General features: G+C 41.8%; 1 protein-coding gene and 1 long non-coding RNA gene across 2 annotated transcripts in view; one reads left to right on the top strand and one right to left on the bottom strand.

Moving 5' to 3' along the window:
• LOC310635778 overlaps window positions 1-26,092 on the top strand; it is a 306,456-nt gene that overhangs the window by 44,914 nt on the left and 235,450 nt on the right. The window lies entirely within an intron of this gene.
• The window catches only part of CBX5 (chromobox 5), a 46,031-nt gene continuing 21,129 nt past the window's right edge, over window positions 1,191-26,092 (bottom strand). Inside the window, exons 3-5 of the mRNA XM_083353047.1 lie at window positions 22,540-22,723; window positions 8,444-8,541; window positions 1,191-4,558 (exon numbers count right to left, since the gene is read on the bottom strand). Coding sequence (XP_083209173.1) covers window positions 4,408-4,558; window positions 8,444-8,541; window positions 22,540-22,723 — 433 coding nt within the window. The 3' untranslated portion in view covers window positions 1,191-4,407. The remainder of the gene's footprint in view (window positions 4,559-8,443; window positions 8,542-22,539; window positions 22,724-26,092) is intronic.

Below are 26,092 nucleotides of genomic sequence, written 5' to 3'. Positions count from 1 at the left end.
GTGGTCTTTAAGTGAACCGATTGCGACGGGCCAAAAATCTGAAGTAAATGCAGCCATGTAACTGCAAGACTGCAATCATAAATATAGGTCAGTTCCCAAGTGTCTGAAATGTGGTCACATGACAGCAAGGGGAACTTTGTAACTTTGAAACCAGGTTGTAAGTACCCTGTTGTAAAGACAAGGACTACCTATGACTCTTGCTCTAAGCAGACTCTTCAGATGTCTAGAAATATATATTTTTTCTGGTTCCAATACAGGGGGTCTTCAAACTTGGCCCTTTTATGACTTGTGGACTTCAACTCCCAGAATTCCTCAGCCAGCCCACAAGTCTCAAAAGGGCCAAGTTTGAAGAACCCTGTTCTAATACATGTTCCTCATCACGCCTACTAAGCCATCTCCTACCAGATAGCTGAGGACACCGTTTTTCCCCCTCATAAGCTGAAGAGTCAGCTTCCCACCTGAGCTAATAGTCCTAACATGACATCAATAGCAAATAGATATTTAGCCAAGTTTTTTAATTCTCCCAGAAAGGGGCAGATGTTACTTAGAGGGGGCTTAAATTATTGCCAACACGTTTCTTATGGGGGGGAGCCCTCTAAAAATGCTAGTCCCCACTCTTAAAGACAAGAGGGAATGGTGTTGGTTTGTCCCTCCTCTTGACTCCTTCCAGATACTCTATTCTTCTGTTCCATTCTTCCATCCCCACCGTTTGGTTTACTATTGTTCTTCCTGTTAATTGCCCTGTATTCCATTGCCACTATTTTTGTGATTTGCTGGAAGAAAATGGTCTCATGAATGCATATATCCTTTTGTTTGCAGAATGGTGGACTTGTATTACATAGAAATCATTTTAGAAATGGGCACCTTGTTTTATAGGCAATTATTTTTAATCATTAATTATTCAATTTATTTTTTTTTGTCCTGGTCTTGTCCTTGTTGGGGGGGGGATTTGGTTTTCTGGTCAATGTATGTTTCACAAAAGCACATGTATGTGCAATAGGGAAAACCTCTAGAATTGCTTTCTGCTGGAGTTAGCAATTTTTAGGTAGGTAGGTAGTAAGCTGCACAAACTTGGATAGTGTACTTATTTTTCTCAGTTCTTTTCTTGAAGGAGTTAAGGTACAATGGATGAAAGGGATATTTTTCTCATTTGAGTCACATGCAAAAATCAGAACCTGAGGCTCTTGACTAAAAAAAAACCCCTCAAGTAATTATTTATTCAATGTGTAAGTGGTACAAATCACATGCAAACAAACTGTTTAAATCCATTATAGCTTCCCAAAACCTGTTTTGCAACTGTTGTCCTCTTCCAACTCATGTGATTAGGCCATTGAATGAAAATACCCACACTGAAGAACTAATGCAGTAAAAAATTAATTTCAGTGGGATTCAAGAGCAATAGCTGGCCATTAGCCAAACATAAGACAGCTATGTTTCTGTCTACATATGACAATTTTAAATGGAATCAGAAATGCAATGCTAATGTCCCATCTAGAGTCTGAACTTTCAGACATCTCTCATTTAACATTGTTGAAAATGACTGCACCAAATAAGGAGTCCAGAAAAGAAACATTTCTATTAATTTATGTTCTTTTTGCAGCAGTGCATTTCTTTCAACAAAATCCCCTTCAAATTAAAAAATTTTTAAAGTGTCACCCATCCTCATTAAGGAAGCAAACGGTATTCAGTTCCACAGAATACGCTAGGCAAAGCCATAGAGGCTGCATATCTTAAAGGCAAACCTGCCTCAAAACCACTGGAAGATGGACTGGTTGCAAAATAGGTTCTTAAAACTACATACATGGAATGATATCATGAGTCAAACAAATTAGAATACATGTTTCATAAATGTTTTATCTTGATGTGGTTGACATAAGTACACCTATCAATTTATTCAAAGGAAATCCACCAAAACAAAAATGCCCACACACTTTTCTGATGCTGGACATTTGGCAAGATCTGGGGCTTAACGACATATGAATCATTTGTCTCACAGATGTAATTCATGCCATACTACACCACACCATGCCCTTGTTGCAATTCCTGACAGATTATTAGCAGGATACAGAATACATAAATGGAAGGATGGCAACCTACTTCATCTGCTTGCTAAACAAAAGGAAAGAAATTCATTCAACAATGCAGAAATGAAGTAAGCAGTGGTGGGATTTTCTGATCAAGGATGGGTAGCACAACTCTTCTTACTATAAAAACAAAACAGTATGAGTACTGCTAAGGTAGCAGAGACCAAAGAGCATGAATTCAGATTCTGAAATAAATGTTAAGGACCAATGTCCAATTTTAAACTAGCCTGCACCATTTCAGTAATGATCCGAGCTCCTATCAAATCTTACTAGTATGGAGGACCTTTCTATTATGAGGTATCCAGAAATTCAGATACTGCAGTAAGAAACTGGCACTTTTCAAAACTGATGCAGCCAAGTGAGTCTGCAGCAGTGGAACTTGAAAATGAAATCCTGTTACCCTGTCCTGAAGCCGAAGAACAAAGATGGAAAGCCACTGCTGGAATAGCATTTGTAATGGATCAACATTCCAAACCAGGGACAGGCAACGTGTGACCCTCCAGCTGTTCTTGAACTCCATTTCCCATCCAGCATAGTCAGTGATGAAGCATAACTGGATTTGCAATCCAAAACGTCCTTATTCTGTTAACATGGCATTTCTAGCTAAATGTATTTTATCTGTGGAATTCGTTTCACTATGTATTTTAGCTGTCAATTGTTCAGAATAAAAATGCCAGTTTGGGACTTTTGCGTTTTCTGAGCTGTTCTAGCCATGCAGCCAGAGATAATTATGCTCAGCTGGTAATTTTCTTTGAAGATATACCTGAAGTAAATGCTTATTCTGAAAATAACAGATTGACCTACTAGAATGCAAAAAGCACAAGAGGATATGGTGGGTCTTTAAAGAAACAACTAAGAGCCCAGAAACAAATCAAATTAGAATTTTGGAATCAGAGTTTGGATTTTTTTTTAAAAAAAAAAGAAAAGAAAAAGGAATTGAAGATTCCAAGTATGACACTATGTTTGGCTGATCTACTTACCTACATAAAACAAAGGCCCTATTTGTGCAACATGAACGATCCAGTTCTCTTTAAGCCAGTTAATTCACACTGGCACACTCAGGGCACATGATCCCAAATGACAAAGATGATCATTCAGTGACACTGTATTTAGTCCTCACAGGAGGCATCACTTTCTTTCTTACTTCATGCTGTACCCACCATTCCCTGGGAAAGTAAATTGAGTTGCCACAATGCAATTAAGATTGGTGTCACTGCAGATTCATGGAGTTACACATCCCAACTGTATCTGCACACTTTTCAGACATACACCTGGAGTGCAATGAATGAAAAATCAAAAGGACTATAGAAATGGAAGGCCCACAGAAGCTATTTTTATAGAGCTTCTCTAGGAGTACACGTTGATCACAGTTGTTAAAAAAGGGAGTTAATTCTCTAGTATTTTGCACAAAAGGGGGGGGAGGATTTGTTGCCAGGATAAGTTATAGGTCAACTAACTCAATTTTTGGAGTACACACAACATGATTAATTAGATACCCTTATAATCTAACTCAGGGGTGTCACTGCTGGCCCATGGGCCAGACGCGTCACACAGAAGCTGCACCCACCCCATTGCCGGCAATGGCACAACTGTCCTGATACGTTGCGTGACATCACGAGTTTGACATGTCTGATCTAACTAAACATGACGTGCAAATAGCACCAGTAATAAGGTAAGAGACATGAGAAGGAACAAGAGGAGTAAAATGAGAAGGGACAGGTACAAAAGATGCTATCCTTGCCAACTAATTTCTATTTGTTCTCCAAAAGATAACTGTTTTGAGCTGAAGTTAGAAAATTAGGGTGAAAATGGCTACCTAGCATCTTTGAATGCAACTCAAGCAACACGTTAGCAATTTTGAAATAAGCTAGAAAAAGCCCTCCCTCAAAGATCTTGACTCGCTTGTTATTTGGGTGATCTAAGAATCCAAAGCCTGTGCTAGATCAGTTGGGTCTGTCCTGAATTCAGGGAGCTCCTGCCATTTTTAAATCAGTAACAATGATGGTTAACAATTCTCTACATAGAACATGATGATGCAGAACTAAATAGCCAGGCAAGAAGGCTGGAGGCTCAGAGGGAGCTTTAAAAACAAAAACCATTATTATTATTTATGATGAGGTGATAGAAGAATACACACCGCATGTCAATCTCCTGGAGGAAAACCAAACGTGACTCACACCATTTATGTTATGACTAAACCAACCAATATCAACATTTCTCCTGTCGAGCACAGTAATAAGCACATTTCCATGGATGCATTTGGGCAGAGGGAAAGGAATGGTGGATATGTACAATTCTGGATGGACAGAGAACCCCAGCCACTTTAGCTTTTCACTGCTTCCCGTTCTTTGTTTTCAGCATCTTCAGGGTACGCATGCCAGGTCAGTCTCTCTTCATAAAATGCTATCACAATTTGAGGGCACTTCACATTGGCTTCTTTTGCTAGAACCAGATCAGCCTCATCTGTGTCTTTCCTAAAGAGAAACAAGCAACAAAAGGAGCACCGGTCACTAACTGGTTGAGCAAAAACATTCCACCCAAAAGGAGGTACAATAAAAATAAGACAAGGTTTTAGGTGCCTATTTTATAATGGAAAACAACAAAACAGCACCAATTGCAGAGGCCAGGAAACAGGTATCTAAACTGCCAATTAACTTGGGATTATGACGGGATGCAGGTATTGCAAAGTTTTGGATACGATCGATTTTATGAATTTTAGTTTCACTTACCGCATATCATATAATTTGTATGTTTCAATGTGAATATGCTACTGCTTTCATCAGCAACTGCTCCTTCTGGACAATTCATTTAAGGACAGCTACTGCCAGCACTTTCTTTTATTCTAGTCGCTAACTAGAGGAGACTCCTGGCCCAGTGGATCCAATGAAGCTTTGAAACTGATGAATCTAATGCTGCAGAAAGTGTACTGGTTTTGTAACTGCTATTAACATTCGAAAAGAAATCTCCTTGCATCCTCTATACTGCTGTAATTGATAAAGGGGACAGGTGTATTTTTTCCACAATTCTCTCCACCTGCAAAATGACTGAACTGCAAAAAGAAACATGTCTTTTAAAAGGGAAGACAAAGATAGGGAGATACCTCTTATTTAACTGTTTACAGGAGCTTTCTATTTTCAAGTGAGATGCCAAAATAAAATCAATCTGTCAAAATCCTTTAAAAAAATATGTTCACCAACATTATGCCTCTGATTAACTAAACTGAAAGTTTTAACGGCACATTTTAGTGCAAATGAGTTGAAGGCAGCAAGCCTCTTTTTGTGAAAGGCAGACCCATTTTCCAGAGGCATTATCTTAAAGAGGCACCCACGTTTGGAATCTTTTATTCAATTTTGCCCAGTTTCAGAAGAGATACCATAAAGATATTCAAGGACAGGTAAGTACACTAAATGTTTACAATGCAGCCCTTTCCCCTGGGTATATTCCCTCAGATATCCCAATTTCATTTTCTTGATATATCCTATGGCCTTGGGACTTTGCCTTTATGCAAAGTCTCTACAGATATTTTAAAGACTTATTTTCTATTTTAATATGAAGTCACGTAAGATGAAAAAGTTCTACAGATAAATGAAAAAAATAATCAAAAACATTAAGCAAACCAAACAGAAATGTAAAACATAAGGTTGCCTTAAGGAACAGGAATAGGCAATAGCAAATAAGGTAAGTCCATGGTGTTAACTAATGGCACATAAAAAAGAAAACGACAAAAATGTCTCCTCAAGGACCATCCAAACAAATTTTTCTATGGTTTGTCTTTGATTTATTTAAGAACTTTGAGGAAACTTATAGCAATTTTATGTTTCAGAAAAAGTCACTACAGAAGTTGATGGCATGGAATAAATTCATAATGCAGACTGGGTCCCTCCCATCTGCCCTCAACTGTAACTTCCCCAATCCCTGCCAATATGCTACTGTAGGGCATATCTGGGTGACACCTGGATGAGGAATTCTAATGGAAAAAAAGCATCAGTTGGTTTATTAGTTTTGTTATTTCACTTCCACCCACAGCTTCCTCTACCTGCTTAACTAACTACCATTCAAGGAATAGTAGTCCTGATTAAGGCAGTAAACTTTAATTAATGGCACTCAACTAAAGATTTTGTTAAAATTAATCTTTACCCATTTAATTAAATGGGCACAAATGACAAACACACATTCTGAGACAAGAATTCTTGTCTAACAGGATGCCCCATAACTATGCCATCAATTCTGTTAAAAGAAATTAGAGGATGACTTTTCTTTTAAATATCTTCTCCGACATTAGTACTTATAATCTGTAATGGAAAGCTTTTACAATCATCATCAGTAACTAAGACAGATAGTGCTCAATGACAATCAATACAAATATGTTTAAGCCAAGATTTTACAATTGTTCTTTGCTGGGTTTTTTTTAAAAAAAGCAATAAATACAGTATTTCATATTCCAACAGAGCTGAAAATACAGCTTTTCTTACAGCTGTAAAGGTTACTGCTTATTAAATTTGCAAACAATTGCTTTCTGATAACATTTTGATTAGAAAATCTGATTTTCACTGGGCTTTCTCTAGAGCAAATGTAACAGGACTGCGACCTTAATTCAATAACTGAGTTAAAGAGCCAACATAGCTAATATGTATTACTAATAAACATAAGAGCACACCAATTTCAAAGGTAAGATTAAACAAATAATCTAGTGCACAGCACAGAATTAATTACAATTAGTATAGCTGAACTTTGCAATCTGTTCTAAGAATATCCTGTATTAGATATTAATTCTACTGTTTAGGTGATTAGGCTCTTTTGAACTAGTTAATTTACTGGTCTGAGTGCAAATGCACTCTAAGGGATAATTCCGTCCTGGCCTATAAACCCTAGGTTTGAACCTAAACCTGAGCCAAGTCTCATTCTTTTAAATTCAGTTCTTTTATAAATCAGTCAAAGCCATCTAACTCACAAGAATGTGCAAACTTTTCTATAGTAATTACTGTAATTCTTATATACATTAAGTACAGTAAGCAACTTTATATATTCAGGATACTGTCTAAAATATTGTTCTGCCATTAGCTTTACTGAATACACTTCTTGTCCTTCGGAATTCAGATCAGTTGACAGCAATAACCCTAGACGGTCACAGACATTCAAGCATTTTAGATCTCCCTTCGATCAATGATACGGGAATTGAAAATCAGGGCCTCAAAGTATACAATCACTACTAAATGACAATTGCAATTCAGGTGATGTAACAGGAGTGCCCATTTCAGGGATTTGTAACCATCAAGAGAATAATTCGGGTCACCTGTTTGCATTAGCTCACAGCCTGCCCCCCCCCACTCCAGCGTTTGGTCGCATAACAAAAGGGAAGAGGATGGTGGAAAACTACCAAGCCCCTTTCAGTCCTCTCCTGGCTCTTCTTCCTTCCCTTCCCCCTCTCCTTTTCTAAAGAGCGGCCTGCAGCTGGATTCCCCCGCCCCCACTTCTATCTTGCGGAGGAAGGAGCAGCAGCCCCATCCATCTCAGCCCAGCCAGCTTCAGAGACAGGAAAGGAGGACATGGGGCTTATTTGCTCCAGTGCCTTGCTGAGTGGGGGTGGGGGGGGGTGGGGGGTGAGAGAGAAAGACCTGCTCTTGTAAGATGGAATCTCGATGGAGTCGGGGATGAGGAAGATGGGGAGGGGAGGGGTGGGGGTGGAAAAAGCAATTTTCTTTAAGGCAGAGCTATAACCTCCCGTCTGGCTGATAAACCAGGCTCTGCTCTTTGTCTCGGCTTCTGCTGGGGGGAGGGGCAGCTGCTGCATAGGCAGCCGAGCCAAACTCTCTCTCTCTCTCTCTCTCTGCTGCCTGCCTGCCTGCCTTGTCTGTCTGCAGAGAGGCTTCCCGCCGAGATAAGCCCGGGAACAAAAGCAAGAGGCAAGTCAGAAACCTTTCCAGAAGGATTGCCTGTGCTCTCTCTACTTTTGGGAGGGACAAGGAAGGGAGACGGTACATTTGCCTTCCTTTTAAGCCAAATCCACGCAACTCTTAAGCCCAGGGTGGGTGGACTGCGTTTATAAAGCAGGAGCTTTTAACGAGCCGCTCCAGGGAGAACAAAGCCCAAGCCAACAAACGGCCACGGAGCCATTGAAAACCACGCTGCCTCGCGCAAGAGGGTTTCATTTATTGGGTTATTTTCACCAAGGGCTAAATATATATATATATATATATATATATATATATATATATATATATATATATATATATATATATATATATATATATATATATATATGCAGTTATCGGACAACAGGATGTTTTGGGGTTGTTGGTTGGTTTGGTTTTTTGGGGTTTTTTTTTTGTAAAAAAATTCAAGAATAAAAGCACACTCACCATTTCATTAGGAACATTAAATCTCCGCAGGAGTCTGTGGCTCCGATGATTTTTTCTGGCTCCAATCCTCTTTCAAAGCCCCTGGCAATATCGGTGCTCTGGTGGGAGAGAAAGCGAGAGGAAGAAGAAGAAGAAGAAAAAAAAGAGTTAAAATATTCCTATTCCTTAGCCATTTGTTAAGTCTCCTCAACCGTGAAGCAGAGGCTTCCAGGGCCACTCAGGAGCAGGTGATAAACAGATGCCGTACGTGGCGCGATTGTAATTAGCAGCCGAGGAGGCCTTTCATATCCTTTTTTTTTCCTGCCTGCATTGTTATTATTAATCTTTGCAACTCTCCCTTCGCCACATGTCGGGAGAGGGAGAGAGACTGGTCGAGGTGAAGGAAAGCAGCCGAAAAAGGCGGGAAGGGGGAGCGGGGGGGGGGGAGGGGGAGGTGAAGGAAGAGAGAAGGGACCCCAAGTCGCCATGAAAATGAACTTAAGAAAGCAATGGGGGCAGATTGGAGGGGAACGAAGTCATCTTGCCTTGGCAGCAGCGGCCGCTGCGGCGGCAGCAGCAGCCATTCGCGATTTCCAAAGCTCCCCATCCCTGCTACGCCTCCCCCGCTCCAGAGCGCAACCACCTCACGGTCCTTCGGGTCTTTGTGCCGGCGGTGCCGTCGATGGGTGTGTCCCATTCATGCAGGAGGGGGGGGAGGAATTTTTGGTTGGTTGTTATTGCAACCGAGAGCTTAAAAAGTCTCCGGGGGGGGGCCCCAGACAAGGGTCAATCGGCTCCCTCTGCACATACCATCTGAAGGCTGGTAACAGCTTTCAGTCAACTTGCAAGCCTGGAGCGAGGAGCCTTCTCCCCCTGCTTTGCAGCAGCAGCAGCAGCAGCACCGCACGCTATTCTGCTGGAGATCCACACATTTGTTGCTCACACATACTGTCTAGCTAGCTCGAGCAGATGCAGCTATGCGGACCCAAGCATGTCAGAGGCAGACAGGCTGGGGTTTGGTTTTTTTTTTCTTTTTCCTTTTTAAGTACATAAAGCCGGTTGCAAAGCAAAGTGAAAGAAAGGGGGTGGGTGGGAAAAAGGAAAAAAAAAAAGCAACGCTTTACAATACCCTAAGACAGGGGTCGGCAACCTCGGCTCTTTTATGACTCGTGGACTTCAACTCCCAGAATTCCTGAGCCAGCGTAGCTGGCTCAGGAATTCTGGGAGTTGAAGTCCACGAGTCATAAAAGAGCCGAGGTTGCCGACCCCTGCCCTAAGACAATAATAAGTGAAAGAAAAGAAACTGCCGACCAAATCGAACCAACTCATTGCATTGATTGGTACAACCCGAAGGAAGGAAGGAATTTACAAACTGCAATCTATTGCAAAAGAAAGCCATCCAAGTATTGAAGCACTCCCCCTTTTAATTTTTCGAAAATGGGTAATATTACAGACAGGATTTTTTTGGGGGGGAAAAAAACAAAACTCAAAAAAAAAAAGACAAGTTAACTTTAAGATATGAATTGGCCTTAACCTCCCAAGACGTGTGTATGATTTTTATTTATTTTATTTTAATTTCATTTATATCCCGCCCTTCTCCGAAGACTCAGGGCGGCTTACAAGCTTAGCAGTAGCCTTCATTCTATGTATATGCCTGCTTATTAGGGCTTTCACACACACACCCCAAGCGGCATTGTTACAAAGTCAGCTTAATTGCCCCCAACAATCTGGGTCCTCATTTTACCTACCTCGGAAGGATGGAAGGCTGAGTCAACCTTGAGCCTGGTGATGACGGTAGGAAAAATGGAGAGAACTTGATGCAGAATTAAAACTGAAAAAACTATATCTAGATTCAGCAGAAATAGGTACCTAAAATCCTCCAATAGTTCCAAGATACTGCTAAACTACAACTCCCAGCATTCCTTACTACTGGCCAAGAGAGCTGGAGTCATTGGAAGTTGTTTAGCATCTTACCTGGCCCGCTATAGCTTCCCCATTCAATTTAGATAAATAGGCATGTGAAATGAGTTCCTGAACATTTTAAAAATATGTAATTCCTTAAAGTACCAGCAACTATTAAAATTAGTGTAGCCTTAAAAATTGCTACTACATCGCTCAGCAACTTGGTAGAAAAAATTCTTTTAAGACTTAGATACAAATTAGCCAGAGCAGTAATTGGATAATCAGCTGACTAAATTATATTACTTTATAAATCTCTGTATTTTCAGCAGGATTTGTAACTATCATTAAGATTTGGTCCTGCAATGTGAGATTGTAGGCCGCTACCCTGTGATTACAGACAAGAGTTTTGTCTAAGCAAGCTTGTAAGCGTACTTAGCAAATTTAGAAACTGCCTATTTTATTCACAACACAGAGACTTCTTTTTCCCTCTGATTACATTTGAAGGATTTGATAGTTTGGCAATTAGTTGGGGTTTCATAATTTCTGTATGTATGTACAGTTTATTAATGCCATTTTTGGATCTCCAAAAAGCAGATCATACAACTTTTCTTTTAAAACGCTTGAACAGAAGGGAATGCTGATATTCCCTTTGGTAAATATTCCTATAGGCAAATTCCATTACTGAAAATAAATTTAGTAAGTTAAAGATTACACAGCTTTGCGTACATTCTGCTCTTGTGCCCCAAGTCTGCTGTGGGAAGTCAGCTTCCCCCCAGAGAAGGAAATATTAAAATGGCAGAATATTATATTTCCTCAACAAAGGATCTTAAAGAGGCAGAAAAGCAAGCCCAGTTTTTTTCTTAATAGCCCCAAGTCTCCCTCCCCCAAGCAGAAACCAGCTCTGTAGAAATGCAGATGTAATAATCCAGGAAGGTTGGAGCCAGGAAGCTAGAAGTTTAGGAAGACAAAGACACCTAAAATCTACATTACCCCACCCAAACTCTAAGACAGGACATAATAGGATTAACCCACAGATGCCAGAGGGCATGACCAGACTCAGGTCAAAATACATAACACAGGAAATACAAAGCCTAAAAACAGGAACAGGAAACAACTCCAAACAAAAGCACCAGGGGGTATAAAAACCCACTCCCTGCTACATGTGCTGACTCTCTTTTCTGCCAGAGCAGACATGTCAAACACAAGGCCCGGGGGCCGGATCCGGCCCGTGAAATGGTTTCATGTGGCCCACGAAGCCATCCTGGAAACAGTGAGGGAACAGCCCCCACTGCCTTGGCCCTGGCCCAGAGACCCTCAGATCTGTCCCACTCCTTCCCAGGCCCCCATAGGCACCCTTGATGTGAATGATGTAGAGCTGGCCACACCCACCCAGTAGGCCATACGCACTCTAGCCACACCCACCCAGTAGGCCACACCCACCCTGGCCATACCCACCTGGCCCCCTGAGGGCAACCGCAATGCTGATGCGGCCCTCAATGAAATTGAGTTTGACACCCCTGTGCCAGAGCATCTTCCTGTCTGGCTCTCCTCTTCCATAAACTGCAACCTTCTTTCTGAAGCAGTCGCCATGTTGTTTATTCCCGGTTTGGACTGAACCACGATGGAAGACTTTTCCTTCAACATTGCTTTACATATAAAATACATAAAATGAAATCTATGCTGGAAGACACGAGATAGCCCTTCATTAGGGCTCCTCAAAAGGCTTGCAAGTGGCCAGGTAGAGAAAAAACAGTGAAAACCAACGATAATAATAATAATAATTTAAATAAACACTTTACTTTGAGTATAGTGCAAATAGCACTGCAGAAGTTTGAAATACCAAAATGTTTTTATAAAAGTCCTTTTTACAAGCTTCATTGTATTCCTTTCCCTAATAAAATACAGGAGGCTGAGGTACAATCAACAAAGCCACACATTATACACATACACATTTAGTAAACTATCAAATGTGCACAATCAGAATTGATCACTCTTCTACCAATAGAGTTTCTGAAAACCCTAAACCCCTGGTGGTGAACCTATGACATGCCTGCCACAGGTGGCACGCAGAGCCCTCTCTGTGGGAACGTGCGCCATCGCCCCAGTCCTCGGCCTTCAGCTGGGTTTTATAAAAGCTTTTCGCTTTAGGCCTCTGCCGCTGTGTGCAAAAAAAAAAAAAAGGTTCAATCAATCACTTTCAACTTCTCACGGGAAAAAAAGATCTTGCAATATTGGAATTGATTGAACTTTTTAATCCCACCCAGTCTGCCATTATCATGGCAGCCATGCCCCACCAATGAGCCACACACCCACAATGGGCCACGCCCACCCATCACCTGATAATACATAAGTGGGTTTGGGGTTGCAATTTGGGCACTCGGTTTCTAAAAGGTTCGCCATCACTGCCCTAAACTGACATCTTGTGATATAGTTTCAATGGCTGGATCAAACTAGCACAGGATAATAATTTAAAAGATTTGTTTTCCAGGAATGGATCTGGATATTGATTTTTTTTCCCTATTCATCCAGGCAAAAGTGTATCTTGTACTAAAAACAGCACAAATATCCTCATACTGTAATAACCTTGCAAAGTATATTAGACAAGATAAAGAGGATTGAATATAAGCATCTACCTAGCCAAAACTTTAAAAGACTTTTCTTCTAAGCTAATATTGCCTTGCGCTCCTGGTTCTTGTGCTATCTAAGTTTCCAATTCCATAACTCATGATTGCTTTTTTTTAAAGATATTTCAATGATCAGTGTATTTGTGGGGACATGGTAATGTGTGGGAAGAATTTTCCAGAAATTAAACTGCAGTGAAAGGTTGGGTGTATTCGTCTAAGATTTTTGGGTAGTTCTAATTCAACTGTGATAGGGACGCGGTGGCTCAGAGGGTTAGGACGCTGAGCTTGTCGATCAGAAGGTCGGCAGTTTGGCGGGTCGAATCCCGAGTGCCCGCGTAGCAAAGTGAGCACCTGTTACTCGTCCCAGCTTCTGCCAACCTAGCAGTTCGAAAGCACATAAAAATACAAGTAGAAAAATAGGGACCACTATGGTGGGAAGGTAACAGCGTTCCGTGCGCCTTTGGCGTCTAGTCATGCCGGCCACATGACCACGGAGACGTCCTCGGACAAGCGCTGGCTTTGAAACAGAGATGAGCACCGGCCCCTAGAGTCGGAAAGAACTAGCATGCATGTGCGGGGGAACCTTTACCTTTACCTAATTCAACTGCTACTGGGTTTATGATTTTCTTAATTGGAAAAGGTCCAATATATTTTGGTCCTAGTTTTTTTATAGGGTTGGAGTGATTTCAGGTATTTTGTGGATAAATATACCATCTCTCCTACCCTGAATGGTGTGGGATCGGTTCTTTTTTTGTCTGCCTGTGTCTTATATGCTTTTCTGGCATCTTCTAACGCTTTCCTAACAATTGGCCAGGTATTTTGTAATTGAGCAATCCATTCCTTCAGTTCGGGAATGACCGGTTCTTTTGGGGTTAGTTCTGGTCTTGGGTTGAAACTCTGGCCTGTAGCTACTTGAAAAGGAGTGTAACCTGTGCTTGAGTGGACTGCATTATTATATGCTACTTCTGAGAAAGGCAGTAGGTCCGTCCAATTTGATTGCTGGAAATTAATAAAACATCTTAAATATTGTTCAAGTACAGAGTTAAGTCGTTCAGAAGCCCCGTCCGTTTGAGGGTGGTGACTAGTTGACAGTCCTTGGGTGGTTCCTAAGAGGGATAAAAATTCTTTCCAAAATGCGGACGTAAATTGCACCCCTCTATCAGATATGATGCGTTGTGGTACCCCGTGCAATCTGTAAATATGCTGTACAAAAAGTTTTGCTAATGCTTTTGAAGTCGGGATTTTTGGGCAAGGTATGAAATGTACTTACTTAGAGAACAGATCTGTGACAGTCCAGACTACGGTGTTTCCATTACTTTCTGGCAGTTCTACGATAAAATCCATGCCTTTTTCCATGGGGCTGAGGGGTTCGCCACCGGTTGTCCTTTTTCATAGATGGCCACCAAAATTGCCTTTTAGTTAAGTGTAAGGTTTTTACAAAGCCAAAGTGTCCTGCTGATTTTGTATCATGGCACAGTTGCATGAAATTGATTCTCTGGGTGGCAGGTATATGTAGCTTCTCCCCCACCCACGGCAGTCCATCTTTAATTGTGCACACGTCTATTTTTCTGGAACCATTCATTGCTTTCCAAAGACTTCCTGAATTCTATTCCATTTTGGCTATCTACCTTTGGCTTCATTTTTTCTTGTGCCCTGGTGGTGACTGGTGCTGCCAGTTGTTGTTCCGGCACAAGTGGTTTAAAGTCAGTAACTCTTGTGCTGTTACATTGGGGCATGTGGGATAATGCATCTGCCAGGAAGTTCTTTCCCTCCGGTAAGTGTTTGAGGGTGAAATTGAATTGGTGAAAATGTTGGGACCAGCGGGCTTGCTTAGGAGTGAGCTTCCTAGGTGTTTTTAGTGCTTCCAAATTCTTGTGGTCTGTCCAGACTTGGAAAGGTATTTTATTTCCTTCTAAAAATTGGCGCCATGTTAGTAATGCCCACCTCAACGAGAATGCCTTTTTCCCATATTGGCCAACGTTGTTCTGTTTATGTGTTTTCTGGAAGTGTATGCGCGTGGTTGCAACGTCCCCCCATCATTTTCTTGTAATAATACGGCTCCTACCGCTACATCGCTCGCATCTGCCTGTATTACAAAAGGTTTGTCGGGATCTGGGTGTTTTAGGACAGGTTCAGCAGAAAAAAGTCTCTTTAGCTTCTCAAATGCTGCTTGACACTCCATTGTCCACTTTACAGGCTGGCTGGATTTCATGGGGGACCCCCCTTTCGTTTTCAACAAGTTTGTCAGGGGCATGGTTATTTGGCCAAATGCAGGGATGAATTGGCGGTAGAAATTTGCAAACACCAGGAAACTTTGCAATTGCTTCCGTGTGCGGGGTGTGTGTGTGTGTGTGCCCACTCTAATACTGCCCTGACTTTCTCAGGGTCCATTTCGATGCCCTCTGGGGATATGCGATATCCCAGGTAGTCATTTTTTTCCTGGTGGAATTCGCACTTCGATAGTTTAGCATATAGGTGGGCAGCTCGCAACTTTTTCAGGACTGCTCTGACTAGGTTGATATGTTCCTCTCTGGTCTCAGTGAAGATAAGGATGTCGCCAAGGTAAACCAGGACCCCTTTATAAAGGTGCTCCCTTAGCACGTCATTAATTAATTGCATGAATACTGCGGGAGCCCCTTGCAGTCCAAATGGCAGTACTTTGAACTGGTAGCAACCCAATGGACAGTTGAATGCAGTTTTCCATTCGTCTCCCTCCTTAATCCTAACACGGTAATATGCTTCCCTCAGGTCTAGTTTGGTAAAAATCCTTCCTTTCGACAGATGGGATAGCATATCCTTCATTAGGGGTAAGGGGTACAGATTGCATTCACTAATTGTGTTTAGATTTCTATAATCTATACAACAGCGGTAAGAACCATCCTTCTTCTCCCTGAGCAGAACTGGGGCAGCCACTTTGGGTCTGGCAGGCTCAATGAAGCCTCTTTCTAAGTTTTTCTTTATGAATCTTTCCATTTATGCCATTTCCCTTGGGCTCATGGCATACATCCTGGGTTTTGGGAGTTTTGCCTCAGGTTTGAATTCTATAGCACAGTCTGTGGGGCGGTGGGGGGAAGCTCATCTGCCCACTCCTCACTGAAAACCTCAGCAAGGTCCCTGTATTCCTCCGGTATCCCTGGTAACTTCTTCTCTTCCCCCACTGCTGCTGTCTCCTCCCTCCGGTTTGGGGGGATGCTTTTGGAGTCTAAGTTCTTCTGCCCCCCCTTTGGGAAATTGAGTTCTGCTGTCCTCCAGTTTATCCCGGGGTTCCATTTCTTCAGCCACTCCAGTCCTAGAATCATTGGGCATTCCATGCCTGAGGCCACTATAAACGTTATGTCCTCCACTTCCTCCGCCATGACGTACCAGTCATCGAGATGGGGTGGGTCTCCTCGAGGCAGGCAAGCGTCATACAGGTCGTAGTTTAGACCGTCTTTGAAGTGGCTAAGGAGGATATCTTCTGGCCAGTTCAGCTTGCTGGCGATGGCTCGTAATTCTTGGGTATATTCGGCCACCGCTCGCCTGCCCTGCCTCACCATTTTGATTCTCTCCTGGGCCTTACGGTCAGCCAAAGGATCCTCGAACTGTTGCCTCAAAGATGACATGAATCGGTTGAAATCGTTGAGTTCTGGGGCATTGGAGTCGTGCAAGTTCACCTCCCAGTCTGCAGCCAATCCATCCAGGGCGGATTGCACAATTCAGACACGTGTTTTGTCACTGGGGATATCCCGTCCGTATTCTTCTATATAGCTGAGGACTTGGGCTAGGAAAAATCGCAATCGTGATGGCTCCCCCTTGAATTTGGCTTCCAGGGGCGGTAGTCTTTGGCTGGAGCGTTGTCTGCGCCGCGGCCGGTATCGCTCCTCATCCTGGTCCCCGTCTGTGGTTCTGGGGGGGTATGTACTGCTGAGGCAGCGATTTCTGTTCCATTGGACGGCCCCAGGGTTTCAGGTGCTGGATCCCCTCTGTTACCTCTCCAGTTGCGGCCCCAGGCGCTGTCTTAGTTGCGGTTTTCAGCTTTCTCCTCCCTTAGTGAGCTCAGGGTTGCTTTCATCAGGTCAATAGCTTTTTCCAGAATCTGCTCCTCCTCACTGGCGTGCAGGGAGCTCCATCTCTTGCCTCCATTCCGGTTGGTGGTCGCTCCGTCTCAGGGTCACTTCTTCCGATGCCTTTTCCCACTCACTTTTCCTTCCAACGCCCATCGACCACTGGGGTTTTCGGTCATGCTGCTCTACTACTTCTTCCCCGGGGAAATATGCCACTTCAGCTTCCCATCGTCTCTGGGATTCCATTCGGGGGGAAGACTCCCTCTCCGTGGGGCTTCCCTCCTCTCTTGCTTTGTCGCCAGATATTGTATTTAATGCAAAGTCCCCCGGTAAGGTTTTCCCTTCCAGGTTGACTTTTATAGCAGATCCCATCTACTGTCAGCACCCACCCCAATCCACATCTTAGGAAGTAAGAACTCTTGGATCCAAGTTTGTCCAAAAGGAAAAGTTTACTAGGATGAGATCGGTTGTGGCAATACAAGACGGGATCTGACATTGAGTTACATTTTGATACTATATAAAGCATTCCCGTTTTAACCCCCTCCCCTCGAATCCATTTGGTCAGGCTCACATCATTTACTTAGGTGTCAGGCCATTTCATGGGAAAGGGAAATCTTCTTGCGTTTATTGTTATTGCTTTCTTCCTTTCAGTTTCAAATGGAGATGCAACCCAGATCTCTCTCTCTCCCTCTGTTCCCCCCAGATCAAAAGCTTTCCTGGTCTTTGAAAACAGCCTACTGCAATCTGAATAGACATCTTGAGATCCTTGGTGGAGCCTTGGTGGAGCAGTGGGCTAATGCCTCCTTAAGTAACACCAGCTGCCTGCAATTAGTGCAGGTTCGCATCCCACCAGGCTCAAGGTTGACTCAGCCTTCCATCCTTCCGAGGTAGGTAAAATGAGGACCCAGATTGTTGGGGGCAATTAAACTGACTTTGTAATAATGCCGCTTGGGGGGTGTATGAAAGCCCTATAAGCAGGCATATACATAGAATGAAGGCTACTGCTAAGCTTGTAAGCCGCCCTGAGTCTTCGGAGAAGGGCGGGATATAAATGGAATTAAAATAAAAAAAATCTTCGCCCCCCCCTCAGAGAGATGGTAGAATCCCAAGTATAGGCACAATATTCTAACCATACAGTTATGAAATGTGATATAAATGGATTCTGACATCTAATGGAAATCCACTGTTGCTCTACTAAAACTGAGATAGCCTTCTGTTGTAGGAAACCGTTCTGAGAGGAAACACTGGTAAATGAGAAAAGTCCTGAGCTACAAATAGTATCAGACGCTGCTATCTAGGTGCCAAACCAAGCACGGGAGGGGATAGGAAATAGGGATAAGAGAACTTGAGAAACAGAAACCGTGGCAAGCAGTTACTGTACCTCTCAACTCTTGATTCTGCAATCCCAGTGTAATAAAATAATAATGGATAGTTCACCCTCTCTATTGAACTACTCAAAAGTAGCAAATAACGCCAATCTTCCCATTATTGCACCACTTACTTTTCCTTTCAATTCTGATGTTACAGTCCCCAATGCCCTAAGCCAACAGCAGATAGTTCAAACCTGCCTTTCTACTCAAAAATAGCAGATAACTGGAAACTGGAAAATAATGCAGTACCAGTCCATTTTAGATTGGTTCATTTGACAATGGCCTCTTTCCCATCTTTATAACATACCCTCTCAAGATCAGCCAGAAGTAACTACTCAGGCTAGTAAGGGGAGCATCAACGGGGTGATTGGACATTGTACTTTTTAGGATGTAAAGACACTGAACAATGATATATAGAATAGGATAGGATAGGATAGGATAGGATAGGATAGGATAGGATAGGATAGGATAGGATAGGATAGAGTAGAAGTAGAAGTAGAAGTAGAACAGAACAGAATAGAACTGTAAGGAACCTTGGAGGTCTTCTAGTCCATCCCCCTGCTCAAGCAGGAGAACCTATACCATTTCAGACAGGTGACTGTCTAGTCTCTTCTTAAAAATCTCCAGTGATGGAGCACCCACGATTTCTGAAGGCAAGCTGTTCCACTGGTTAATGAATGGGATAAATGAATAGGCAAAAATAACAGGGGAAAAGAAGAATTCTGAAGTTAATTAACCAAACCTCTCCCCTAAGGCTCAAATGAAACTTTTTAAGAACGAGTGATTATGAACAATGTAAGAATGTTTGGGAAATATAGCAAAGTGAGCTTGATCTTTTCTTTTCCTTCTCTTGTTCCAGGCAAAACCTCACTCTAAATTGTTCTCAGCCCTGCAGTGACTGAGTGGTCAGTGCAGTGTTTCTCAACCTGGGTAACCTTAAGATGTGTGGACGTCTGTTCCCAGAACTCCCCAGCCAGCCATGAATATTAGGGTAAAGCCACGGTTAGCTTATACAAGATATAACACAGCAAGGAATGTGCTACTGAAAAGACGTTTTTCTGACTGGCCTCAGGTTCAAGTTATCACACCTAAGTACTAGAGAAGATGCCTACATAAGAATAACAGTTAGTTAAATTTCTGACTTACAAGAAAAGGAGCAAAAAATGCCTTGTAATAGACATTATCAGAGCAAAATGAGCTCAACTATGCACATTTCCCCCCCAGAAATAAGGTAAAGGTTCCCCCGCACATGCGTGCTAGTCGTTTCCGACTCTAGGGGGCGGTGCTCATCTCCGTTTCAAAGCCGAAGAGCCAGCGCTTGTCCGAGGATGTCTCCGTGGTCATGTGGCCGGCATGACTAGACGCCAAAGGTGCACAGAACGCTGTTACCTTCCCACCGTAGTGGTCCCTATTTTTCTACTTGCATTTTTACGTACTTTCGAATTGCTAGGTTGGCAGAAGCTGGGACGAGTAACAGGCGCTCACTCTGCTACGCGGCACTCAGGATTCGACCCGCCAAACTGCCGACCTTCTGATCGACAGGCTCAGCATCCTAACCCACTGAGCCACCACGTCCAGAAATACCATATATCAAATAGTGTATATATTGGCCATAGGAAGGTGTACAAAGGACACAGTGCTCAGAAACACATCTGGTCACCAATAACTTCATTGGCAATCTATGATTCCCAGTAGCTCTCTGCTGTTGCACAGCCTCCTCAGAAGGTTAATTTATGGGTTGAATGTATATTTAGGATATTAACTGCTATTGGTCAATAACAACAATTAAATACCATGGAGAAATTAGGAATGTTTAAAAGTTAGGAATTATTCTCTGAGGGAGAATAATGAAAGCATACTTCAAAAACATGGAATGATATTTATTAATCAAATTTTTACACTTTCCATCTCACCTACATGACTAGGTAATATCATGCAAGAGTCTTGTTAGGACACTAAATTTAAGTCAAAGTCATTGAATGGAATGTTCAACTAAATAAATGTTAGGAAAAACATTCTAAAGGCAAAAATGATAATGGAAAGAACTATCCAGATGTTATGGACTCCCATTCACTGGATGTTTTGAAGCAGAAGCCAAAAAGGCCTTTGTTTTCATTTGGATTTCTGCACTTATCAGGAAATTAGGCCTCTAGGAATCCCTGCTATGCATTGTTCTAATCAATTTGCTCTAAAAAAAACAGAGGCACCATGTTGAACAGGGAACCATGGCAACCTAAAATGTTAGAGAACTGAAGTAGCTCTGGCAGGAAACAAATCACTCATTTCACAATGGACAGATTTACTTCCCACATTTTAAGGAAAATCATAATGGTTTATAAACTGCAATCCAAATACACTAATAACAATCTGCTGGATATGAAATGTGTGACCTTATTACCCCTCAAGATTTCATCAAGGGATAACAGTAGAATGCACATTTGAATCTCTAGTGACTTACTCATAATTTTATACAGGCACAGCTGTAAAGGGCAGGGCATTTTTTTTCTTCAAATAGGACTATAAAAAAGTAACAAAGAATTACAGATGATTTTTCTCTTCCAGAGGGGGAATGGCAAGACATAAAATGCCACTCATAAGATCCTCATTTATACAATTTTCACAGATTCACAGTACCCAGTAAAGATGTGTTTTAATAATCTGACAAGTGGGTGACCATATAACTTGAATGAATGAATGTATAAAAATAATGTATATTTAGGTTATAACTACAATTTGTAAGGCCTACTCAACTGAAAGTTTACATGCAGCACATTGTACAATTAAAACCAGTATAATGCTTAAAAACAACATGAGAAAACATATAATAGGTGGAAACATCACAACCAATACCAACAGTAAGCATCACATGGGCACACCATCAATCCGTCCCATAGCTTGTGAAAAAAACCATATATTTAAAGAATATTGCAGGGTCAGGCAGTCCAAAGCTCCAGAAGGACGCTATTCCAAACGGCAAGTACCATGACACACTTCCTAAGATAAAGCAACCGAGAAGCGTCAGAACCCCAAGACAGGTAGGTTCCTTTCCTGATGAATCTCATCTGCTCTGAATATCCTATAATTTCAGCACCAAAGGTTTCAGCACCATTTGGCTACACACTTTTTTTCAAGAGATTCCTAAACTACAGATTTTCAAAGCTCATCCTTCTAAAGCAGGCATGTCACTCACGACGTCACATGATGTCGCACGACGTATGGGGACTTTTTCCCATGGCAGTTTGACATGCCTGTTCTAAAGAGACAAAGGTTGCAAGAAGTTGAAGCAAACTAAAAATACTAAAAGGGAACAACCTATCCAGGCAGAAGTCTTTAGCCCAGACATGTCAAACACAAGGCCCGGGGGCCGGATCCGGCCCGCGAAGTGGTTTCATGTGGCCCGTGAAGCCATCCTGGAAACAGTGAGGGAACGGCCCCCACTGCCTTGGCCCTGGCCCAGAGACCCTCCTTCTGCCAGAGACCCCCAGATCTGTCCCACTCCTGCCCAGGCCCCCATAGGCACCCTTGATGCGAACGATGTAGAGCTGGCCACACCCACCCGGCAGGCCATATGCACTCTAGCCACGCCCACCCAATAGGCCACGCCCAACCTGGCCATACCTACCCGGCCCCCTGAGGGCAACCGCAATGCTGATGCGGCCCTCAATGAAATTGAATTTGACACCCCTGCTTTAGCCTCATGCATTCTTTGTTTATTGTCACAATTAGGAATCTTGCTTCAGCCAGCCTTTCGACTGATAAATTGCATTTCTTCAGATCTTAATCTACTCTACACAGTGCCCTGTTTGATTGTTAATCTTTATTATATTTTAAAGGTTGTAATTACTTTAGTGTTTCTTTTCTTTACAATGGTAAAGTAAATAGTGGCGGCAATTAAGTTTAAAATACAGTGTTTAGAATACAATTACTTTAGAATATAGTGGTGGCAATTAGTTCACCCTGTTTTACAAGATAGTTTTCCACAAGAGGCATATAAAAATTAACAGAAATGAAGTAGGGGCTTTATTTTGAAACAGTGTTTTTTCACTCCTGATATTATTTAGAAAATCCAAATTAAAGTTTTCTGTCCAAATTTTAGAACACAGAAAGTGCTGCCTACACAAGAATGCCAAACAGAAATTGTCATAAAATGAGGAGAGACCTTCAAGCAGAATACTCACCTCTCTCTTCTTTTTGGCTTTGATCTCTTCATTGTTGTTGGCAAGGCTAGACTTCCGCTTGGTGCCCTCCGATTTCTCCCGAGGCTTGTTTTCACCTTCCTTCATCTTTTTGTATTTTTTCATAAACTCGGCAATTAGTTCAGGGCAATCAAGGTTCTTTTCAGGTTCCCAGGTATTATGCTCCCTGACACAACAAGAGATGGGCAACAATGGGGTGGGGGGAAAAGGAGAATAACAAACAGAAGAAAAATTGAAGGCATTCCCACTCAGTGATCACAAGCATCAACTGAGAAGTGAGAGAAGTCATAATTCATAATGAAAGAACAATTCCATTTTTTCCAGGAATTCATGACAAAACAATACAATTTTTTCCTCACGTTTACTGAAAACCAGATTTGGCATAAAACTCAAACTGATACTATCGAATTGAGAACTCCAATCACGTGAAATACGAGACAGAACAAGAAAAAAAAACATAGAATAAAATAGGCTAACATGTTAACTATAACGTATAGATAGACCAATGGGAAAATATGTGGTTGAAAGCGTTAACATTTACATTACGTTCTAATCTTAAAGGGATTTTTAAAAAATGAAATGATGTATCACTGATATTCATCACCGGAGAAATTGTCTTGAGTGTATATGTACACTTCAAATCTTTGTTGGAAATGTGAATTAACATGAAGGAATATTTTATCATGCCTGATGGGCATGTAAAAAAGCTAAAAAAAACACCTGGATGCAAATAATACAGGTAATCCTCAACACAAGTGGACCAGAATTTCCACTGCTAAAGACAATGAGCCGCACCTGATTTTATAACCATTTTTACACCGGTGTTAAGCAAATTACTATAGTTAAGTGAATCATGTGGCCATTAAGTGAACCAGCTTCCCCCATTGACTTTGCCTGTTGGAAGCCAGCTGGGAAGGTTGCAGATGCTAATCACATGGCCCCAGGGCACCGCAACCATCCTAAATACATGCTGGTTTCCAAGCACCTGAATTTTGATCATATAACAACTATTGGGATGCTGTTAACAGTCCTAAGTGCAAGAACTGGTCGTAAGTCACTTTTTGCAATTTATTTATTTAACGTATGGCTGGTACTTTTTGCAATGCTGTTGTAACTTTGAATGGTTGCTAAGCAAATGCTTGCAAGTCAAAGACAACCTGCACACTAATTCAGAATGTTTTAAAAGTTAATTTTTATGTTCTTTTAAACTTCTAATAAAAAATTATATATGTATATATAAAAGAATGAATCCTAATTGTAGAGCTGGTCTTTGGTTCAAAAATGTGTATTGAAGCGCTTTAAGAAATTTGTTATATTTCCCTACCCTCTCATTCCTGCATAAGGCTGTTATTTACAAATCAGTTTTGATACCTTGATATAAAAAAACATTATGGAAATGCATATTCTAAGAATGAGTTTCACAAATGGAACATATCCAGGCAAAGGGCAATTCCCCAAATATTAGGTGGATTTCCTGTATACCAGACCAGCATGACATTTAAAAAGCAAAATATTTGTCAGAAGACAACCTTATCTTACACATTGGGTTTCTTAAGATAGTAATTAAGATGTTAAATAAATACTAATAAAACCTCGCAGGTTAATTAGGCTAATTTGTGTCCAATATATATAGATCACATATGCTAAATAAAGATCACAGCAAAATACCATGCATATAAAAGCATCTTTAGAATAATAAAAACAAACTTATATGCCACCCAAGTCCCAGCAAGTCTGGGAGGATTAATAAGCAACAGCTATTTTACCTTGGTAACAGAGTAAGACCTCAGTATGTCTGATTAACTGAAACAATGCAATCTCCCCCCCCTGCCACCAAATATAGGTAGTTTCTCCTATTTTGCTGTGATATCAGAGGGACCTGCTGCTTCAGTTGCTGCACAATAGGTCAATATCTCAATATTGGCTTGATGGATTTGCCTTCCTATAATAAGTAGTGTGCATCCATTTAAATATCTCATCCTCAAATCTGAATCTTGTAGATTATGATTCTATAAACAGATAACCTACTTTGATCTTTTGGAACTGTAAAACTACCTGGCAGAACCCAGGTCAATAAACCAGGATACAAATACATATGAATACACACAATCACAAAAATCTCTTTGAGAGCAATTATTTTGGAGTTAAGTGAAGGGAGAATGTTCATCTCGGGTGCTTAAAATACCACCATTATTCTGCATACCTTGCTCTGATACATTCAACTGGGCAGTTATCTATTCTTTTAAGTCCCATTACATAATCCTGGAAGTTCTGCTTGGCCCATCTTGGCTTCACAGATGTCAGGCGTTATCTTGCAGTTTTCAACTTATTTTAATCGCTATAGCTAGAAAGGTCCTTTAGACAAATAAAAACGGAAATATCCAGAATGCCGTTTTAACACCCAATACCGAAAAGTCTGTGCTTGAATTATTTATTTATAGTGTTCCAGGAGCTTACAAAATTTCCACGTGGTGCAATAGAGAAGAGATATTAATTAATTAAAATGGCAATTCAATTAAATCTCAATTTAATTTGATGTGAAAAATCTGATGTTCAATTTATTGAATATGATGCCATGGTAAAACCTAACCCCTAGGGCCTTTCGAAAGAACCATGCCTCTGCCTGCTTCTGAAAGGGGCAAGGTGTGCTAAAGGAGGGGAGCTGCTAGAGAGGACACTCACCACTAGGCCCCCCCTCCCTGCTGTGCTTCCTGATCCGGCTGGGAAGTCTTATCGAGCACTCCTTTATTGTTTGGGTAGGAGGACAGAAACAGTTGGGAAAAGGTGCTACCTAAGATGCCCAGTTTTGAGCCGTTATATATGCACTTGGAAACTTACTGGTAACCAGTGCAGCTCCTGCCACAGAGGCAGTTTTGTGACTGGCTCGGCATCCATGTTGTGTGAAGCTTCCACACAGTCCTCAAGGGCAGCCCCAAGGGCAGCAGGTCAGAGTAATCTTATTGGGAGATGAGAAGGGCATGAAATCATCTTCGGTGCACTGAGTTCCAAGGAAGCTGCACTGACGAACCAATTGAAGCTGTGCAAAAGCCCTTCTGGCCATGGCCTCCGCCTGGTCTTTGACCAGTAGCCATTCACAAACACCAATTGACTGCAATCGTGCGCTTTGCCCACAGTTGCACTTAGCACAAAGATGGTGCAATCCAGGAATCAAGACATTCTCTGAAGCAGTAACTACTCTGTCCTGTTTGGGTTGTATTGGAGCTTGTTTTTCTCAGACTGTGACTGCCTCCAGACATCAGGTCATGACTTAGATCTTTCTCCTAGTAGGCCTAGGGTAGAGAAGTGCAATCACTTGTAGATGTTACTTTGCTCCAAACCAACAGATAATCTCTCCCAGTGGTTTCATATAGATGTTGAATAGGGGAAAGGACTCAGCTAGGGACCCCATATAGAACTGCCTAGGAGTCTGACCTCTTTCCCTCCACAGTCAACATCTGGACACCTCGGGTAAGAGTGGAACCATTACAACATCATGCCTCCAACTCTCACCACTTGCAGGCAATCCAGGAGGACA

The sequence above is a fragment of the Vipera ursinii genome (assembly GCF_947247035.1).
Source record: "Vipera ursinii genome assembly, chromosome: 2".
Lineage (NCBI taxonomy): Eukaryota > Metazoa > Chordata > Lepidosauria > Squamata > Viperidae > Vipera > Vipera ursinii.
The sequence above is the reverse complement of the archived record's forward strand: the minus strand, read 5'-3'. Positions and strand labels throughout refer to the sequence as shown.